Source organism: Crocuta crocuta, unplaced genomic scaffold (assembly GCF_008692635.1).
Source record: "Crocuta crocuta isolate KB4526 unplaced genomic scaffold, BGI_CrCroc_1.0 scaffold147, whole genome shotgun sequence".
In the NCBI taxonomy this organism is placed as follows: domain Eukaryota; kingdom Metazoa; phylum Chordata; class Mammalia; order Carnivora; family Hyaenidae; genus Crocuta; species Crocuta crocuta.
The window spans coordinates 2,971,256-2,989,542 of record NW_027532594.1 but is presented as its reverse complement, the minus strand read 5'-3'; the positions used below and the strand labels follow the sequence as shown (position 1 = coordinate 2,989,542).

The window sequence follows — 18,287 nt, the reverse complement described above, 5'->3', positions numbered from 1 at the left end:
AGTCAGCTATTGTTAAGAATGACTGTGCTTTGAGGAAATATTATATACATATGTATTTGTTTGTGTATGCAGTGTATTCGTTTCCTATCGGTGCTGTAACAAATTGCCATAAATGTAGTGGCTTGAAACCACACTAACTTATTACCCTCTAGTCTAGAGGCCCAAAGTCTATAATGGGTCAGCAGGGCTGTGTTTCTTTTGGAGGTAGGCGGTACGGGGGAATCTGTTCCCTGGTCTTCTCCAACTTCTGGGGGCTGCCTGTATTTCTTGGCTCAGTCTTGTATCACTTTGGCTTCTGCTTCCATCATCCTGTCTCCCTCTGACTGACTGTCCTGCCTCCCTCTTCTAATGGCCCTTGTGATTACATTGGACCCATCTGGATAATCCTGCCTATCCAATATCCTGAACTTAATCATGTTCTTGAAGCCCCTTTTGTCCTGTGAGTTCTCATATTCACAAGTTTTGGGGATGAGAATGTGGACATATTTGGAAAGTGTGATTCTACCTACAGTGCATAAACTATCTCAAAAGGTATGAAAAAACTTGAAATATTTGGTTGCCTTGGGGAAGGAGAACTGAATGGCTGGGGCTCAAGTATGGAAGAGAGGTTTTTCTTTGTACCCTTTCATCTTTTTAACATTCACAGATTTAAGATCCTAGGTGACCAGCCAAGCTTCTTGATTGAGCAGCGATAGAGCTAGCTCAGTTTATTTCTTTATTTTAGTTAGCATTAGAATAGTTCCTATGTAACTTATTAGAATTTAATTCAGAACACTTACTGAGGGCCCACTAGTTTCACCTAGCATGGTCTGGAAAGATGTGTTGGCCATGTTGAGTTACCTTCTGAACAGTGATGTCTGTGAACTTTCTGCAGTAATTGAAATGTTCTCTGCCTGCACTGTCCAACATGGTAGCCAGTAGCCACATGTGGCAACTGAATATTTGAAAAGCTAGTCCAACTGAGAGTCCAACTGGATTTTTCATTTTATTTACCTTTGATTACATAGCCATGTGCAGCTAGAGGTTACCATATTGGACGGTGCAGCTTTAGAGAAAAATGTAGTAAGTTCTAAGACAGGCAATTTCCTAGACCTTTCTTGAGATCTGAGGCCATAGTTTTGCAATGAATTACATTTTAAAACTTTAAGCTTCTTGTTTGCAATTGGGTTTTGTTCCTCCGCAGAGAGGATGTCCTGATTAGGGCGGGAATCCCTAGGACTGCTAGGAGAGAGTTCTCTTGCCGGATGGGACAGGTACCTCATGGATCCCATCAACCTGCTGTTACTGCAGTCTTTTTTTTTTTTTTTTTAATGTTTTATTTATTTCTGAGAGAGAGAGNAGAGAGAGAGACAGTGTGAGCATGTGAGGGTCAGAGAGAGAGGGAGACACAGAATCCAAAACAGCCTCCAGGCTCTGAGCTGTCAGCACAGAGCCTGACACGGGGCTCGAACCCACGAACCGCAAGATCATGACCTGAGCGGAAGTCGGACGCTCAACCGGCTGAGCCACCCAGGCGCCCCTTACTGCTTACAGTCTTTCTAATGCTGCTGATTGTTTCTGTGGAGAAACGTAGGCCAAGTTTCTCCTCTTAGCTTCTGGCTGGAAGGAGGGCCTTTTTCAGGCGGACCTAGGGACAAGTCCTTGCTACTTTCCAAAATGGGTGCATTCACTCCTTTGGAGTGCACCCTCCATTAACCTTCCCCCACCCGCTTCTTATGACCTGTCTTCCAGCTTTGAGGTTTCTGGAGCCCGAAAGTCCCAGAAATAGCACATCCAAGCAAAGTGCACTTCTTCCTTTGTCTTCTTCATATCTCCTTAGTTCAAGTCCCCTTCTGTCTGGGAGTGTGGAATTTATCTTGGAGGTCAGGGGCGTACCTGTCCAAGAGGTGCTGCTGGAACTGTGGCCCTGCCGCCCCCGCCTCGGGTCCCTGATGCCGGCACTTACGTCAGGAGCCCTTAGGTCTCTCTTGCGTCTGTCATCTGTCCGTCTCTCTTTACACACCTCACCCTCTGAGATCTGCAGTTTCTGTGCCCAGTAGAGGCTGAGGTTGAGGGCTCAGGAGGAGGTGGACAGATGGTGACTTGCGCCCTGTCCCCAGACTGCGCCTGTGTCGTGCAGGATACAGGACCCTGACTTTGGCTCCTCTGCTGACAGCTCTGACCTTCACTAGCACTTAAGCACTTGCACTTGGGTTTCCTAGTCTATCCAACAGGCTCACTCAGATATTTAGGTCCCTTTTAAGGGCTACTGTTGTTCCTCCTGGGAAGATGGGGATTGAGGGGACACCTCTCTGCCTACTGCTCTGCCTGCAGAGATGGGGTCCTCCTTCTACCAGCTCTCCTGCAAAGGGTTTCTCTTTCCTCTTCCCCTCAAGGGGCAGAGTTTCTGTCTCAGACCAGGAGGCTTGCCCGGCAGCCACAAGCAACAGTTTTCAGAGGCCGCGCTGGGCAGTTGAGGTTCCCCTTGTCCCTGTGTCCTCTCAGAAGGGCTGTCAGGCAGCTGGTGATGAGTCCTGGGGTCTGGCTTTTACAGCCTTTGTTTAAGAAAGGTGAGGCACACCCAGGAGGGCCTGACTTTGGGTCCAAGACCGAATGAATGCTGCTGCCATGAGCATCTCCCAGGCAGCGGCCGGCCCCGTGCATCTGCGTAGTGGGAAGTGTGGTGGTAGCCCACCCGCTTTATAACAGGGCTCCCTGTGCCCGCTGGACTAGAGCAGTGTCATCACATAAATGTCCCCACCTCACTGTGAGTAACCTTTCTTTCCCCTCTCTGGATTTTTACACTGATCTCTCTGGCCGTAACAAACAAGCATTCTAGGTCTGATGTGAGGCTATATGTAGACACTGCTTCATTATCCAGTTAATCTCCATTTACTGTCACCTATTCAGCCAACAGTGGCATTTGCCTGCCTGTTAATCGAAAGCCCTTTTTTTCATTGTCACTTATGGGAAGAGCTGAATGACTCATTATGGCACAGTCAGCCCTCTGGGGTTATCGGGCACAATAGGCCTGACCAGTCAGATTAAAGTGTGCAGTCACCGCAGGCTGGCTGTGTCATCAGTTCAGGATCTGTGTCTCCGGTCCGAGTTGTGAAGTGAACGCAGCTAGTCGAGCCTGGGTAGTTCATTCTAGAGATGAGCAGGCGGCTTTATGGTTCTCCCCGACCAGCTGTAACCCTGTGGCTGTGCTGGTTCGTCGCCGGTGTTCAAAGCTGATTATTGCCTCTTTTCTTTCCTTGGTTTTACCCTCATGCGCCTGATTTGTCTAGCTGCTCTGGGTTGGCGCCTAACATTTAGAAGGTAGACCCTTGGTCAGTCTTTATGTATCTGACACAAGTCAGGGACCCTAAGATTAAGGCAAATGGCTATGGGGATTCCTACTCCAGCGTGAACTCAACTCACTGGAAAGCTTACTGAAAATGCATGGTCTCCACCCCACCCACTAGAGATTCTGGTTTAGTTCTAACCAGAGACAAAGGACTCTGCATTTTAAGCTTGCGTTCAGGTGGTTCCTTTTTAGGTAATTAGCACCCCCCAAAAATTGTCCCAGGGCCTTTAAAGAGAGGGATAGGTTCTGGAAGTTTCATGGGGGATATGCAGGAAACAATTGTATTTACCAGAGGAGGCAGACAGGCTTCACTTGGAGAGCCAGCTCCCATCTGTTCGTAGTGATTGTGGAGTTGAAGAAGATTCCGAGGTCATGCTCAGCTTGCTGGGGAGGACTGTGGGTGTTAATCAGTAATGTTGTCCCCAGGTGCTGATGGGAGTGGGGCCACATGTGCACATGTGAAGTTGGGCAACGGATCTAACTCCAGGTCTTGATTTCCTCTTCTGTAAATGGAAATAATAATAGTACCCACCTCATAAGGTGGCCATAGGGATTAAGTGGGGTAAAATCCATAGAGGGCTTAGAGGAGGACAGTACGTGCTGTTACTTCCTTCAGGAGCTGACCATGATTTGTGGGCAGAAAAGCCCAAACTCTTTGGAGAAGGGAACTTTTGAGGTCCGAGATGCTCTCCTCGTGACAGGGCCGTGAAGTTCACATGAGAGCGAAGGACCTCAGATGCCTCTGAACCCCACGAGGACACATCTTTCTTGTAAACTATACGTACTGGCTTAGGTCTTCTGACCCCTCCTCCCTGTCCGTGGAGCTGTGGGAGGCAGTCCACTGAAATGCCCAGGGGACAATTAGTGATTTTTGCTGGAAGTTTGGAAAAGGAAGAATTTGGGTTTTTGCATCGGGAGAGAGGGTGCTAAGTGGGACGTACGTTCAGAAGGAGGTTCCTGGCAGTATGAACAATACATCAGCAGAACCACCAGCATTCCAGCACTTCTGAGGTGGGCGAGGTGGCTTTCCTGAATGTTCTAACTAGCTGCTCTGCCACTTACCAACCCTTGCAGGACAGTTTCACGCCGGGACCATTCTCCTGAAACCCAGAGAGCCCACATAAGACTCTTGCTTTCCAATTATCTTGCTGGTTTTCACCTAAGTGACATTTATTAAGCGCCGCCTGTCCTGTGCCTCACATTGCGCTGAGTGTGGGGGCTGGTATACAGAAGAGGTGGCCTGTGCCACAGGTACTGTAAGCTCGGGGTGATAGGCCAAACATTTAACACATTAGAAAAATATGTTCTTCTGTACACTGCCTACGAGGGGGCCACAGAGAAACGTACAGCACAACCTTGGGATGCCCCGCTGGCATTTACCGTACACAACGGAGTGGCTGAGACGCACATGCAGCTATAACCGGCAGTCTGTGTGGAGGGCCATCCAGGTCCTGTAGCAGTTCCGAGAGAACACACTGCAAACTGGGGGTCAGGAAGGATAGCGTGAGACCTGGGCTGGAGTGGTGGTGGAACCAGCAGAGAGGCACAAACTACCACTACTCAGATCGTGAGGTGTCTGCATGCGGGCCAAGGTTGGGATGGTGGTGGCCTTTGAATGCCTGGCTGGGAGCTGCTGAAGGGTCTGCATAAGAGATTGACACGAGCAGCACAGCTGCCTTCCAGGGAAGCAGTGAGGCGGGGGAACAGATGGGCGTGGGGGCTGCCGTCGTGGCGTGGCGGTCAGCTCCTCACCTAGGTGCGTGAGACAGAACCGGGAGACTGGCCTCTAGCGACACAGTGAGGTCACCGTTGACGCCATCTGCCTTGAAAACCTACATCTTTCCTCCCCACTTCTTGTGTCTTACAGATTCAGCCAGTTATTGAAAAAACCTTTCCTTTTTCTAAAGTTCCAGAAGCCTTCCTGAAGGTAGAAAGAGGACACGCGAGAGGAAAGACTGTAATTAATGTCATTTAAATAAACACTCAGTTTGGTGATTGTTGGCTTTGTTATTCGGTTAGTGCCTTTGGGTCCCAAATTTCTAGTAGCCATCACTTTCCAGATTAGATGATAAGTTTCATGATAGAAGTTTAAAAACCTAGACACCTTTTTGCCAGTAATTTCTTGTCCTGTGAACTGAGCACAGAGATTCCTTTTCTAGCCACCCCACCAACCCTTCGCACATCACCCTGCCCGACGTCCACGCATTCCTGTTTGCTGAGAGGTCCTCTGAACCAGGCACCGGGGATGCACAAGTAAGAAAGACTTGATACAAAAATATCCACGCTTGTCTATTAAGCCAGCAAAAATTGCACTGTGTTTTTCAAGCTGTTTTTTTCACACTGGATTTGCCCAGTGTTGTGGCATCTTCTGTTCTAGTAGTTCAGACTCTCTTTTAATGGCCTACGGGTGGGTGGCAGCATGAAGAAAGAGCTTACTTCCTTCCTTCTTAAAAAAGTGCTCACCGATGAACCAACTGGACAAGGCTTCCTTTGCTCTATTGTGGTCATAACCACCCTCAAGGTCATCAATCTCTTAGGGTCACATATAAAAATCCGGCTGATTTAGTTGTTTACTCTGAAGAAAATGAAAGGTGATGCTAAAGTTTCTAAGTTTTTAAAACCCTTACCTTTAGCATGAGGGCGAGGCCCCTGTCATCAACTAAAACATGCTCCTCTGAGGACTTTTCCATGGAAATTGCACCCCTTCTCCAGTTTCTGACCTTAAACGGCTGCACTTAGTTATCTCACCAGTAAACCCACTGCAGCTTTTGAATCTCTAGTCTGTGACCTTCGTTCAAGGTAAGTATTTCTTTCCGGTGGTGTTCCTCCTCGCTCCTGCACCTTAGATACTAAGCTTTTAGCTTTGGACATGGACCTGGGTAATCTGCTGCTCGGTTTGTGCCTATCACACACCCGTTTGGTAATGTTGGATGAGGGCTTTTGTCTGCAGTTGCTGGTCTCACCGGCACAAGTACATTTCGAGAGAAAGAAAATGTCAGTACCGACCACTTTTGACTTCCATGTGAACAGTCTCTGCTCTCTTGTTGAGGGCGCCCGGGCGGTACAGCGAGGGGAGGGAGGACCTCGCTTACCCTCACGTCCTCTCTCTCCACCACGGAGTCTGGAAAGAGGGTAGTGAGCAGACTTCTCCCCGCCATTACTCCAGCACTGCCTCGTCCTCGTCACTCAACCGTTTCTAATGGGCTCCTGCAAGGACTCGCACATCTCCTCAGTACAGTTAACCAGAAACCAGTTTATTTGAGAGAAATTCAAAACAGCCTACCATAGAATGTCTGACCGCACACTGTAGTGATCCACACAGAGGCCTAAAATCAGAGCTCTACGTCATCTAAGAACAAGACCTGTTGGACACGTGCAAGCGTTCCTTTAAAGCTGAAGAGAAGCTGCTGACTACAGCTGCCTCCCCGAGCCTCCGGGGAGGAGTGACAGCTCAGAATTGGAAACACTGGAACAGCTAAAAAGGAAACGAGATTTGTTCTTCCTGTGACCAGAGCACCAGTATTATTAACAAGGATAGTGAAATATGGACAAAGGGGGAGGAGTCTATCCAAAGAATGTGTAGAACTTTTGTTCCAAACGAGAACACACTGCTTGAACCTATGGGCCAGTATATTGTCAGTAGTTAAACAATTTCATTTTTCATTGAAATGCTGCATTCTAGGGTTTTCGGAGTTCTACAGTTTGACTAACCAGCATTGCTTAAGGCCTCCTTTCCTTCACGTTCTGGAGAGAAGTGCTGGTCGTCTTGAACCTTCCACCTCTTATTTCCACTACCAGAAGGCAGTGGCCACACTCCATGCAGCCCTTGTGCCAATGCAGCAGGATAGGAAGGCGGGAAGTTAGGCTAAAGACCGGAGTTTAGCAAAGGGTTATGTAACATTACTTCAGAACTAATTGTAGATGAGGGATGATGGGCTAATAAATTAGGTCACAGTAATACTGTTCCATAGCATCTGTAAGAAAAGCATTAAACAACACTTATTTGTGACATTCTAGGCCAGCCCACAAGTGGGTTAAAATAATCCAAAGCCTGCTAATGTTAGCAGACATGACATGAAATCTTATAAATTTATTACCTTTTAGTACTAAGAACATAGTATTTTGTTTGCTTTGTTCCTTAAAGTGTCGTATTATGTAAGCCTTTCCCCACTTTGCTATTACAGCATAATTGATTCCAGAAAACAAAAGGACCAAAATTATTGGCCTCTTACATTCTTCTCAGATACTAACCAGTCTTCTGCCTTACAAACTTGAGCTTTTATCATTCCCTTTACCTTTTTTTTTTCCTTTTAATGTTTATTTCCGAGAGAGTGTGAGCGGCAGAGTCTGGGGAACAGAGTATCGAAGTAGGCCCTGAGCTGCCAGCAGCAAGCCCCACGCAGGACTCTAACTCATGAACCGTGAGATCATGACCTGAGCTGAAGTCGGATGCTAAACTGACAGAACCACCCAGGTGCCCCTTATCCTTTAAAAGTGTAAGGCATCTGTAGGCCCACAAAGTATATTCAGGTCTCTCCCTGTCCTGTCCTGTAACTGTCTTTGGAAATAATTTAAAAATGTATAGAGTCTTGATATAACATTTTCTTAAAACACCCAAAAGCTGCTAACGAGGCAACCTGTTTAAGCAGCTGCAGAAAGGAAATGAAAGGAGGACAAATGATTGGTGTAAAACTTATCATATAGTCTTTGGAAACGCAGAGCCAGTCATCCTGGTCACGGCAGTGTCATTCAGGTGTGGATTTAGAGTTACTGAAGAAGGAGCAAGTCCGCTTTCCTCCTGGCTCTTCTGTTACCAGTCTTTTTGTGTGTGTTTTTCACACGTAGCTGGACGACCTCCAGAGATATCCGTCCTGCATTCTTTATTCAGGTTTATAGGACCATGGCTTCCCATACTTGTGTTAACTTCTCTTTGTTGACAGTGTTGAGGATAATGTGATTTTGGTCATACTGTGTACCCCCTAAAAGAAAGAAAAGACAAATAATAAAAGGAAATGTGTCTCTAGGGGAAAAAAAGGCAGGGAGGAAAGCCCTGGAAACATCTCTGGGCTGAGAGGGTGAACCTACTACAGCTTGTGTTAAACGCCCGTCATATGAGCACCAACACCTCCCCATGGGATGTCCTGCCTCCCAGGGCTCCTCCTCTTACTCGAGTCTTAAACGCCAGTCCACAGTTACTCTTTAGATGTCTGAAATGGGGGTGTGTGTAATGGGAGAATCTAGAGAAGGGAAAAGGAAGAAAGAGATTATGAAATATATTTGGTGATGGGATCGTAGGTTTGAGATACCAGCGAGTAAGGGAGGCAGGCTGGACACTAGTGGAATGGTCAGACGGAACAGGGTTTACATGAACAATGAGAAACGGCTGCATGAGGGCAGAGGGGAGGTGGGATCGCCATCCAGATACAGGGAGTGGGCAATGCTCCCACCACTGGGCACTCGGTGTGTGAAAGTTCATAGCCCTTAAGATGCTGTGTTCAGTACTGTAAAATTAGCGTGGTCGCCATAAGCTCCCTTTCACTGGAATGTAAGAATATTTTTGAAGCATGCCTACTAGGTATTTAGATACTTCCGCGTTGAAAAAGGCCTGATGGCCTCTTCTTTCAATGGAGAAGTATCATAAAGTGTCTTTTTTTTCCCCAGTGTGAAATAAACACCAAATACCTTATCCTTTTTTAGCACAAGTCTCTACAGCAAGGTTAAAATAAAAATAAAAATAAAAATCTGTTCAGGTAGTTGTGAGGTAGTGGGACTGGTATTGAAATCTACTGCATCCTCAGGCCAAGAAGAATGAAATGTTCTTATTCTCTTGTAAGCATTTACAAAATATCCAGAAGGTCTGAAAACTCAGACTGATATCCTATAAGAGGAGTACATCATCGTTGATAATCTAGAGCCTCTACACATCTAGGTGTGGATAGAATACAAGAACAAGGTGCGTGGGGCCTTTCTGTGTAAGTTTGTAATGGGGGAAAAGGAAGTTACCACCACCGGCAAATCCCACTGTCTCCACTAAGACACACACTATATATACTCCATTAAGATTTGGGGATGTATTTAGTGTTGTCTTGTTTCATTAAGATTATGATATCTTAACATTCTTTTTGTGTATAATACCTACTTAGAATCATAAAGACTAGTCCTTGAGAAATAGTCAGATTTCCTTCTTTTGTCTTTAGGGAGAATTGAGATCATACCAGACTTTCGAATGTTTTTAAAGCAAGGAGGAATCCTCTTCAATAATAATAAATGCTGTCTACCAAACAGCTCCCTCCCCAGACATCAGGGGACAGGTTACAAGAAAGACCCTTGGTCTGCTAAGTCTCATGGCAATGTTAGCAGGTACAAATGGCTCAAGAGCTGTAGCTAATGAAAATCGTAGTCTGTTCAGTGTACCAGAGAGGTATTTGCATTTCCTTGCATAGGACACAGGCCATGTGGCTCTGCTCCTTCATATCCACAAGATGGCATCACTATCCCACATTCTGAGAGATTTAAATTCAGTTTAACGAGGCAAGTGACTACTGCAGCTACCTTACGTAGATTTACTCAAGAGACACTGGACTAATTTATAATGTATTTCAGGTAGGGACCTTGGAGCTTGAAAGCAAAGCCCTACGGAGGAAGCTCCTAGAGTCCCATGTTTCTTGTCAATCAAGACTAGAAGTATCCTTATTCCTTGTCAACTGCCAAGGTAGCAAGTGGGAAGACAAATCCTATGGAGCTTCTAGAATGTAAGCTCTCTGAAGCCAAGGTAGCATTTCCCCTGTAGCCAAGAGTCTGCCACATACTGGGTACCCAATAAAAATACATGTCAAAAGCAATGCTTGATGAGACTAGCTTATAAAGGTTACAGGTACCTCTTAAGCTAGACCCAGGAAACTGATCACATTCATAAGAAATGCGATTCTATATATTTTTTAAAAAAGTTTCCAATTTAGGCACAGTTCTTTGATTTTGAAACTATTTTGTAGGACTGAGGAGTTCCACAAGTTGATACGTGCATACGCATGAGAATCCTCAACTCTATTCACAGATCAGGGCTGTTTGGGATTTTTAATCTAACACTGTTATAAGAAAACAAATAGTTTGAAGTCAGCCTAGGTCTAGATTCCACCTCAGCACGTCTGAGTATGAGATGATTAACCCCTCAGAGCCTCACTTTTTGGGCTGTAAAATGGGATGGGAGGGGATAACGTGCGCTCTCCAGGGTTGCTCTGGAGATTCCGTGAGCTCAGGTAGTAAAGTGTGGAGCACAGTGGCTGGTGCACAGTAAGGGATCTCTCACTCTCGAGAGTATGCTCATTTTCTAAAGTAAAAACTAGATCTTCGGTTAAGTACAGACAGACCCAACAGAAAAAATAAATGATTCTTACCTTTGACATCTAGAACTAAATTTGGTTTCAACTTGCTGTAGATCCTGCCATCCGACTTCATGCTCCAGAACTGACTGTCGGCATTCTGGTCAAGGGCCAGGCCCAGCTTCGAGCCCGAGGTCACAAGGCTGCCCGCGATGGTCAGGCAGCAGTCTTCCGCTATCTGTTTACAGACAGACAGGGCCGCTTAGAGGTGAGACACAGTCAGGGATCGAGATCAGGGTTCAAACTGATTTTTAAAGTTATCTTAGTTGCAGTTTCATTTACCCCACGTGAGGCACATTAGCCGGAGGGACTGGGACTGAACAACAAACACTTACACCTTCACTTTAGATGACACAAGTGCTGGAAGGTTCTCTAGATTTCTGCCTTTCTGAGTAAGGGAAACCTTAGAACAGTTTTCCTGTTCAGAAATGACCATGTGAGTCTTGGTCCGTGGCTCTAGGTCCCCTGGCCTAACCATCTCTGCTCAGCCTCTTCTGGAATGTGACTGCATCTCTAATTTGAAAGGCTGCTCTAACACTGAAGTGGCTAAAAGGGCATCTTATTTTAAAACCTGAAATTCCAGTTAATTGTTTTGCCTTTCCTTCATGAGAAATGTCCAATAAAAGTTTCTAAGAACACATGTTATCCAAGTATAAAGAGAAAGAATAAAACACAAATGCAGTGGAGTACGATGCAAAGATTTTAAGGGTCCTTTTCTGAAACAAATCTAATCTTTATAGGTAAACAGTGTGAGGCAGTCATGTTCATACGACATGAACACATACTGCTACGGAAAATGCTTATGAGAAGTATAAATTGAGACAAAAAGTGTGATAATCTAGGACACTTTTTCTCAAAGTTAAATAACATCACTAAAATGTTTATTAGAAATAATTCAAAAGCAGAAGTTGGTTTTTTAAAATGCTTCCATTTTCCAGCTACTTCTGTTTCTCAGGCTATTTCTTCTATGCCTGTTGAAATAGGACTTCATTTGCTGAAAGGATGGTTCCCCCTCAAGCACAACAGGCCCAGTTGACAAGCTGTCTTCCCATCCACAAGGCTGTATGCCTTCTACTGACTCATGGGGCACCAAGTTTTAAAAAAATCGGGAGCAAACAGTCAAGCCCATAAAATCAAGGAGTTAAAAAGTATCTACAACAGAAGCATGAGCTTCTCTAATAAAGTCTTACTACATTCAATTTTTTGGTGTCTTGTATGGCAGGAGTGATGCAAGAGGGAGATGGGCCATTTTCCATTTTATAGGATGTGACTGTTGTACACAGGGCAGTGTCTCTCCACTCTAGTCTGCGGGGTCCTCCAAAATCAACCAGCCAAGAATGATTTCCATGTACAGTGCTGGGGCTTATTGAAAAAATATATAAAAGTAGATCAAGGAAAAAGGGGAGAATAACACAGACACTTCCTCCTGTTACTATATAAAAAGCAAGTATAGATACAAATACTCCATCTTGGATCAGTGCTAGATTTACCTCCCATTTTAAGTCCCAAGTTTGGTTCTATCAGCTAAAAAGATACTTTCATGAAAAACCTTCTAGTTTATATCTGAAAGTGCTCTAGGAAGCATCTACCTTGAAGAAAGATGCTTTTACAAACACTTGTCTAATCCTAAAAGCTTACCCTGCATTTGATGCATCCTTCCTGATAAATCCAAATCTGATCATCAGCACCAACATCTTCCATGACCTGTATTCTAAGCAGCTTCAGATCCTCTAAGTTTCCATTGGTGGACATGAATAACCCTGTTGCTTTGTTTCGAAGTCTGAAATAAATTCGTTTCTGGAAGACAAAGACCCCAGCAATAGTCATCTCTAAGTTGTATTGTTAGAAGCACAGAATAAGCATCAATAGGGGCAGAAACCAAAGTAAGGTTGGATTAGGGATAACTACTATACTCAGAGGGTTTAAGATTTTTTCAATGCAGCGTGTCTGTCAGATTTCAAAATGCCTGGGGCAGGGAGCCTGTCTGCAGACACCCCAGGGTGCGGACCCACCATGTTTGGATGTTGGGTGTGGTAGCATTTCTGAAAGCCATCACAACTTTTCAGCACCAGAAACAGAGCCCAAATTTAAAATATCGGGGTAGGGGTACAGAGACCAGTTTCATACTTTAGTTTTATACTGAAACTAAAAAGTTAAATTATGTTTACAATAAAAGAAGATTTCAGAGAAGAGTATTCAAAATCTAGAGAAGGAAAAAAGTACCTGAGCAAAAGGTCTCAGAGAACCTATTTGGCGGCAGCCACTGAATTCATACCAATTTGGGACTTCTGCTGGTGACAGTAGGAACTGTCGACCCCTGTAATTGCCGTATTCATAAGTAATCCATCTGGGAAAAGAAGTAGAAAACCACAGTAAGTGGCAATATCCCTTTGACAGTTGGTCCCGATTATATTTTTATATTGCTTCCCATTTTTACACTGAGCTTTATACTTTAAATATACATTGGGAGAGAAAAACTTTTCTAAAACACTTAAAGCACCCATTTCTTGACAAATAGCAAATTCTTGATACATGAGTATTTATGCCACAAAGATCCATTGTTTTTTTTTTTTTAACGTTTATTTTTGAGAGAGAGCGAGAGAGACAGAGCATGAGTGGGGGAGGGGCAGAGAGAGAGGGAGACAGAACCTGAAGCAGGCTCCAGGCTCTGAGCTGTCAGCACAGACCCTGACGTGAGACTCAAACTTATGAACTGTGAGATCATGACCTGAGCCAAAGTCAGATGCTTGACCGACTGAGCCACCCAGGCGCCCCTCACAAAGATCCTATCTTGAAGAGGAATAGGCAAGTTTTTCCTCAAATAGGACAATGAAATACAGTCCTTTTTGCAAGATTGCCCTGTACTTCCTGTGAGGTTTTCATAAAACCTTTTCGGTTGTAATAATATATTTAAATAGTTACTATTTGTAAAGTTCTTACTAGTGTGTGGCACATAGTAGGTTTTAGGGTTAAATAAAAATAATAAAGCTTTAAAATGGGTCTGGGTATGGGGCGCTAGGAGCTCGGTCGGTGGGACATCTGACTCTTAATTTCAGCTTATGTCATGATCCCAGGGTTGTCGGATCACGTCCCACATGGGGCCTGTTTGAGACTCTCTTTCTCTCCTTTTGCCCCCTCCCAGTCATGCTCTTGCTTTCTCTCTCAAAAAAATTAAGTTAAAAAAATAAAAATAAAACAGGTGTAATCTTCCTCAATCCAGAAAACTGAAGATTTCCTTCTCCCGCCCCCCTGAGGAGGCAAGTGCCCACACTGAAGCAGTGAGGATTCTGACACATGGTGGCATGCAAGTAACCCAGCAACCCTCTTCTCTGGCTGAGCTATTACATCAGGAAAGAAATGTTCTCTACTTTTAATCCTGGAACTTTAAAATGTCAGCATCTTAGTCATTTTATCATAAAAAAAAAATTAAAACTATTTGGGAAAAAAAGCCACCCATAATTCTACCATAATACTACTCATAGTTGTTTTGTAAATAACTATAAGCCCTCCCACTACCTGATGCATGCAGGTAGACTATGCCTATTGTTTTTATGAGGGAAAGAAAAGTACTTTCTTAACATTATGTTGGTAGTCCTTGTTCACTTTTATGTATTAATTTCAAAATTCTTATATAAGTTGAGAAAAGTCTTCCCACGTTGGCCTTTAATCATTGTGCACTGCATCTTCCATTAATTCCTAGGTACAGGAACATCCCAACCCTTACTCCGAAACCAAAGGACTTGGTCTTTCAAAGGGAGAAGAAAAACTGGCTCCCTTTCTTACTTGCTTAAAAAAAAAATGCTCACTGCATTTACGGAGCACTGTCTTGTAAAGGATTCGCCGAGGAACTCGAGAGGACCCAAAGACAAAGTCCTTATCTTAAGTAAATTACAAATCTGGATGAAGAGATCAAATATACCTGACACATGGCTTTTCCCAGTAGGAAAAATACACTATGAAGGTACATAATTATTAACCCTTACAAAAAATAAGAGGATAAGAGGTTATATCTCAATTTGTTTAAGGTAGCATAGGAGAGAAAGAAATGTGATCAAACTTAATTTTATAAATCAAATATTTTATTGAATAAACAAGTAGGTAACTCACTTACATGCCACCAATCACCTGAACAGAGCGTATCTGTGTGTTGAATCCTAGGGATCGGAGATTTACTATTTCTGCGTTAAGTTCAATCTTTTTTCCTTTGAAGTCTTCTCTTTCAAAAAGAATAATTGCTGGTTCAGAAAATTCCTGTATAGGAACGAAAACAGTCTTCTGTCACTCATCTTGGATAATAACTAGAACGTACACGGAAATGTTAAACGACAGATCACAAACTCTGGCCAGGCTTGGCCTTCCTCTGGAGGTCTGGGCGTTCATGCTCCACAGCTAAGGAGAGGACAGGCAGGAAGCTTTTGTACTACACGGAAAGGTAGGTAAATACAAGTGTTTTTAAAGGAGTTGTTGTGTTATCCTAGGCACAAAGAAATGGGTGTATGTATTTGAATCATCAACACCTGTAATGACACATCTTTTCAATTTTGCCTTTTTTTACTGGGGAAAAGAAGGGGCTGGAAAGCCATGGACATAAATGGCGAAGGTCAGAGGACTGTGGCTGTCTTTGGGGTCTAGGGGTACAGTGGTGATTACCTCATCAAAGAACCTTGTATGCATTTTCAGATGTCTCTTTTTGTTGTTGTTTTATTGTCAGTAAGACAATGATTCTATGTACTCATGCTCCCAAACTTTCCTGTAGGGATAATTGTTAAACGGAGGAAAAAAAAACTAGTGTGGAAGCCACATGTTCAAGCCAGCGTTCGTTTTAAAGAGAACAGAGCACAAAAGTCCACTCATTTTCAGAAAATACTTAGCAGATTGTGCGTGATTTTCAAATCACAGTTTGAAACTGACCCTAGTCTAAGCTCTAATGATAATAATCCTAAGATCATAAATAATACATCAAAAATTACCTACCTGCTTAAAGTTTTGTGGCTGGGGTGTGGTAACTTACTGCTTCATTGATGTGGATGTGCCCTGACACGTACAAAGATTTCTGTCGGCCAGTAAACAGAGCAGATTAGTGTGTAGAGGTGGTTTGTGTGGTGTAGGAATTAGGTTATATAAAATATACTGGAAGGAAATGACGTAAGTATCACAAGTGGCTGAGCATATACGCCAAGTACTAGGTGAAGGAAGGCATTTGAAAACTGCAACTGCAGTGGCTTTGGCTTTTTGTTTTTTGAAATTATATTTGGAGATAGCTTTTAGAATTCTAGGGAGGTTAAATATGAAAGTTTTAGGTATTTCACTATTTGTAAGTTAGGGAATCTTACACATCATTCCATGTTTCACTCCTACAATTTTCACATCTCAAGAAAGGGTCAACATTTTAGTTATTTGAACAGGCAGGAAGAGAGGAGATAAGGCCGCCTCATGTATGTTGTTTCTACCTGTAAAACTAAAGTCACCAATGGCATGTGTTTAAAGCTTTTATCAGAGATCAGCTACACACACACAAAAAAACAAGTATTTCCAAAACTACAGACACACTCAGACTTGAACATCTGAACATTATCTTGCAGTTTTCTTGTACCGAATATTGCTTTAGCTACATTAAAAATTAAAGATTTCTGTTCAAAAAGGGGCACCATAATCTGAAGTAGCACATAGGTGATAAATTGGGAGAAGACGTGATTTCAAATATCTAAAACAACATTGCGATAGACTTAAAAACCATGAAGAATTTTTGCAACTCAGCAACAACAACAAAAGATACAGGAAAGTTAAGAGTTTGGCAAAGGATACAAAACAGTTGAATGAATAGAAAATCTAAATGACTAGTATAGGAGACACTAGTGAAACATAACACTAACAGTGAAACATAACACAACAATGAGCTAGTACTTTCTACCCAATTTCTTCAAATTGACAAAAGTCAGAACATATTCAGTAATGGCAATGATGTAGAAAATGAACCCACATGCTCTGCCAGCAAAGATCCCAAGTAGTGGAAGCTGGCATTACTTACAGAAACTGCATATTCATGCACACGAAACCCTGCAAATCTCTTTTTTAAATCTATATCTCCAAGAGATTCCCACACAGATCAACAGGGGTACGTGTACATGTGAAGATTAAGTTAAAGAAAAAGACATTTTATAAGAATATCTAAGCTGTATCTCAAACGGTAGAATGGGTGCCTGTAAAGGAGAGAGGAATAGAAATAGGGACCAGGTATGAAATGGAAGAAAGAGAGGACAGAGGCCTTGAACTAACCCCTGATGACTATACCATGACTGACTGAACACCCTCGACCTGAAGTCTGAGAAACAACAAACAAAATCAACTCAACTTCCAGGTGAAAGCTCTAAAAAGAGACCAAAAAGTTATAGGATGGAAAGTTCTACTGCAACTGTTTTCTCTGCCTCCAAGTCCTGAGGAAGCCGCCTGCTGGTTTCCATCAGCTACGGGAGCCACACCTCTCTGTGACACCATATTCACTCTGACATTTTTATACTTACAACATCTATAAAACGAAGAGACTTGAAAGTTGCTTCAGGCAGGCATCCCATTGCGGAGAGATTAGGATAGTGGCCTTCTTCCAACACGTACTGATTACCAGAGAAATTTTCTCCATCATATGCAACCCAGCTACAACAGGGAAAAAACATGTATGTGTACAATATGTAATTTGAATATTCCTATTCAAGAAGTCTGATTTGAGAGGTAGCCCGCTATATACAAAACACAATGCAGGTGGCTAACTGTTCTTCCTTCAAAAATATCTAGACTGATTTACTGCTTCCCATCGTGTTGCAAATGAACACTCATAAGAAGTCAGTTGTTAATTCTGCATTTGGGAAACAAAATTTTTTTCCATGAAATTTTTCGTGTTTTTACCTCTGCACCTTCCAGTACTCCTTGCTCCCCTCATAGGTGCCACCATCCTCTAGCACTTGAGTCCTCTCTGAATAATCCTTCAACCTTCACAGCTAGTCAGTGACCTGGAGTCTACCAATTTCCTCCCCGAATTTCTCTCCTTTGTCCTCACTTCCAGCACCTCTGTACTGGGCCATGAGTCAAACTACTATAGTGACTTAGACAAGTCATTAGTCCCTCCAGGCCCCGGCATTATTAGTAAGATGGTGATTTACCACGCTTCCCTAGAAGAGGTGGGGCTTTTTGTTTATTCTTTTAATCCAACGAATGCTTACTGAGGACTAACTGCATATCGGGTACTTTTCCATTGCTTGGGATAGGACAGACGACAAAAAGTCCCTGCCATCATAAAGTTTACACTCTAGTGAGCTGAGACAGACAACAAATGCACAACAACAAAAGTGCCTGTCTGGTAGTAAGAAGTGAAACCGGGCAGGGGATAAGGAGGAACTAGGACAGAGACGGAGGCGTGCGCTAAGAAACCAAATCTTTATAGAAAATGTGTGCACTTGAATGCAAAGCCAGTGTGCTGTCTCCACTGTGTGGTGCTGATATGGCGGTGCTGTTTACACCATAAAGAACTAAAGGATTAAAGACACTATTATTATTATTATTATTATTATTATTATTAGACTTAATTA

The 18,287-nt window shown here is 43.4% G+C and overlaps 2 protein-coding genes across 2 annotated transcripts in view; one reads left to right on the top strand and one right to left on the bottom strand.

Moving 5' to 3' along the window:
• RTN4IP1 (reticulon 4 interacting protein 1) overlaps positions 1-5,323 on the top strand; it is a 44,479-nt gene extending 39,156 nt beyond the window's left edge. The window contains exon 9 of the mRNA XM_077779982.1: positions 5,196-5,323. Coding sequence (XP_077636108.1) covers positions 5,196-5,303 — 108 coding nt within the window. The 3' untranslated portion in view covers positions 5,304-5,323. The remainder of the gene's footprint in view (positions 1-5,195) is intronic.
• Positions 5,324-6,561: 1,238 nt separating this feature from the next.
• CRYBG1 (crystallin beta-gamma domain containing 1) overlaps positions 6,562-18,287 on the bottom strand; it is a 51,737-nt gene continuing 40,011 nt past the window's right edge. Inside the window, exons 15-20 of the mRNA XM_077779985.1 lie at positions 17,229-17,358; positions 14,819-14,958; positions 12,931-13,054; positions 12,346-12,504; positions 10,723-10,885; positions 6,562-8,307 (exon numbers count right to left, since the gene is read on the bottom strand). Coding sequence (XP_077636111.1) covers positions 8,219-8,307; positions 10,723-10,885; positions 12,346-12,504; positions 12,931-13,054; positions 14,819-14,958; positions 17,229-17,358 — 805 coding nt within the window. The 3' untranslated portion in view covers positions 6,562-8,218. The remainder of the gene's footprint in view (positions 8,308-10,722; positions 10,886-12,345; positions 12,505-12,930; positions 13,055-14,818; positions 14,959-17,228; positions 17,359-18,287) is intronic.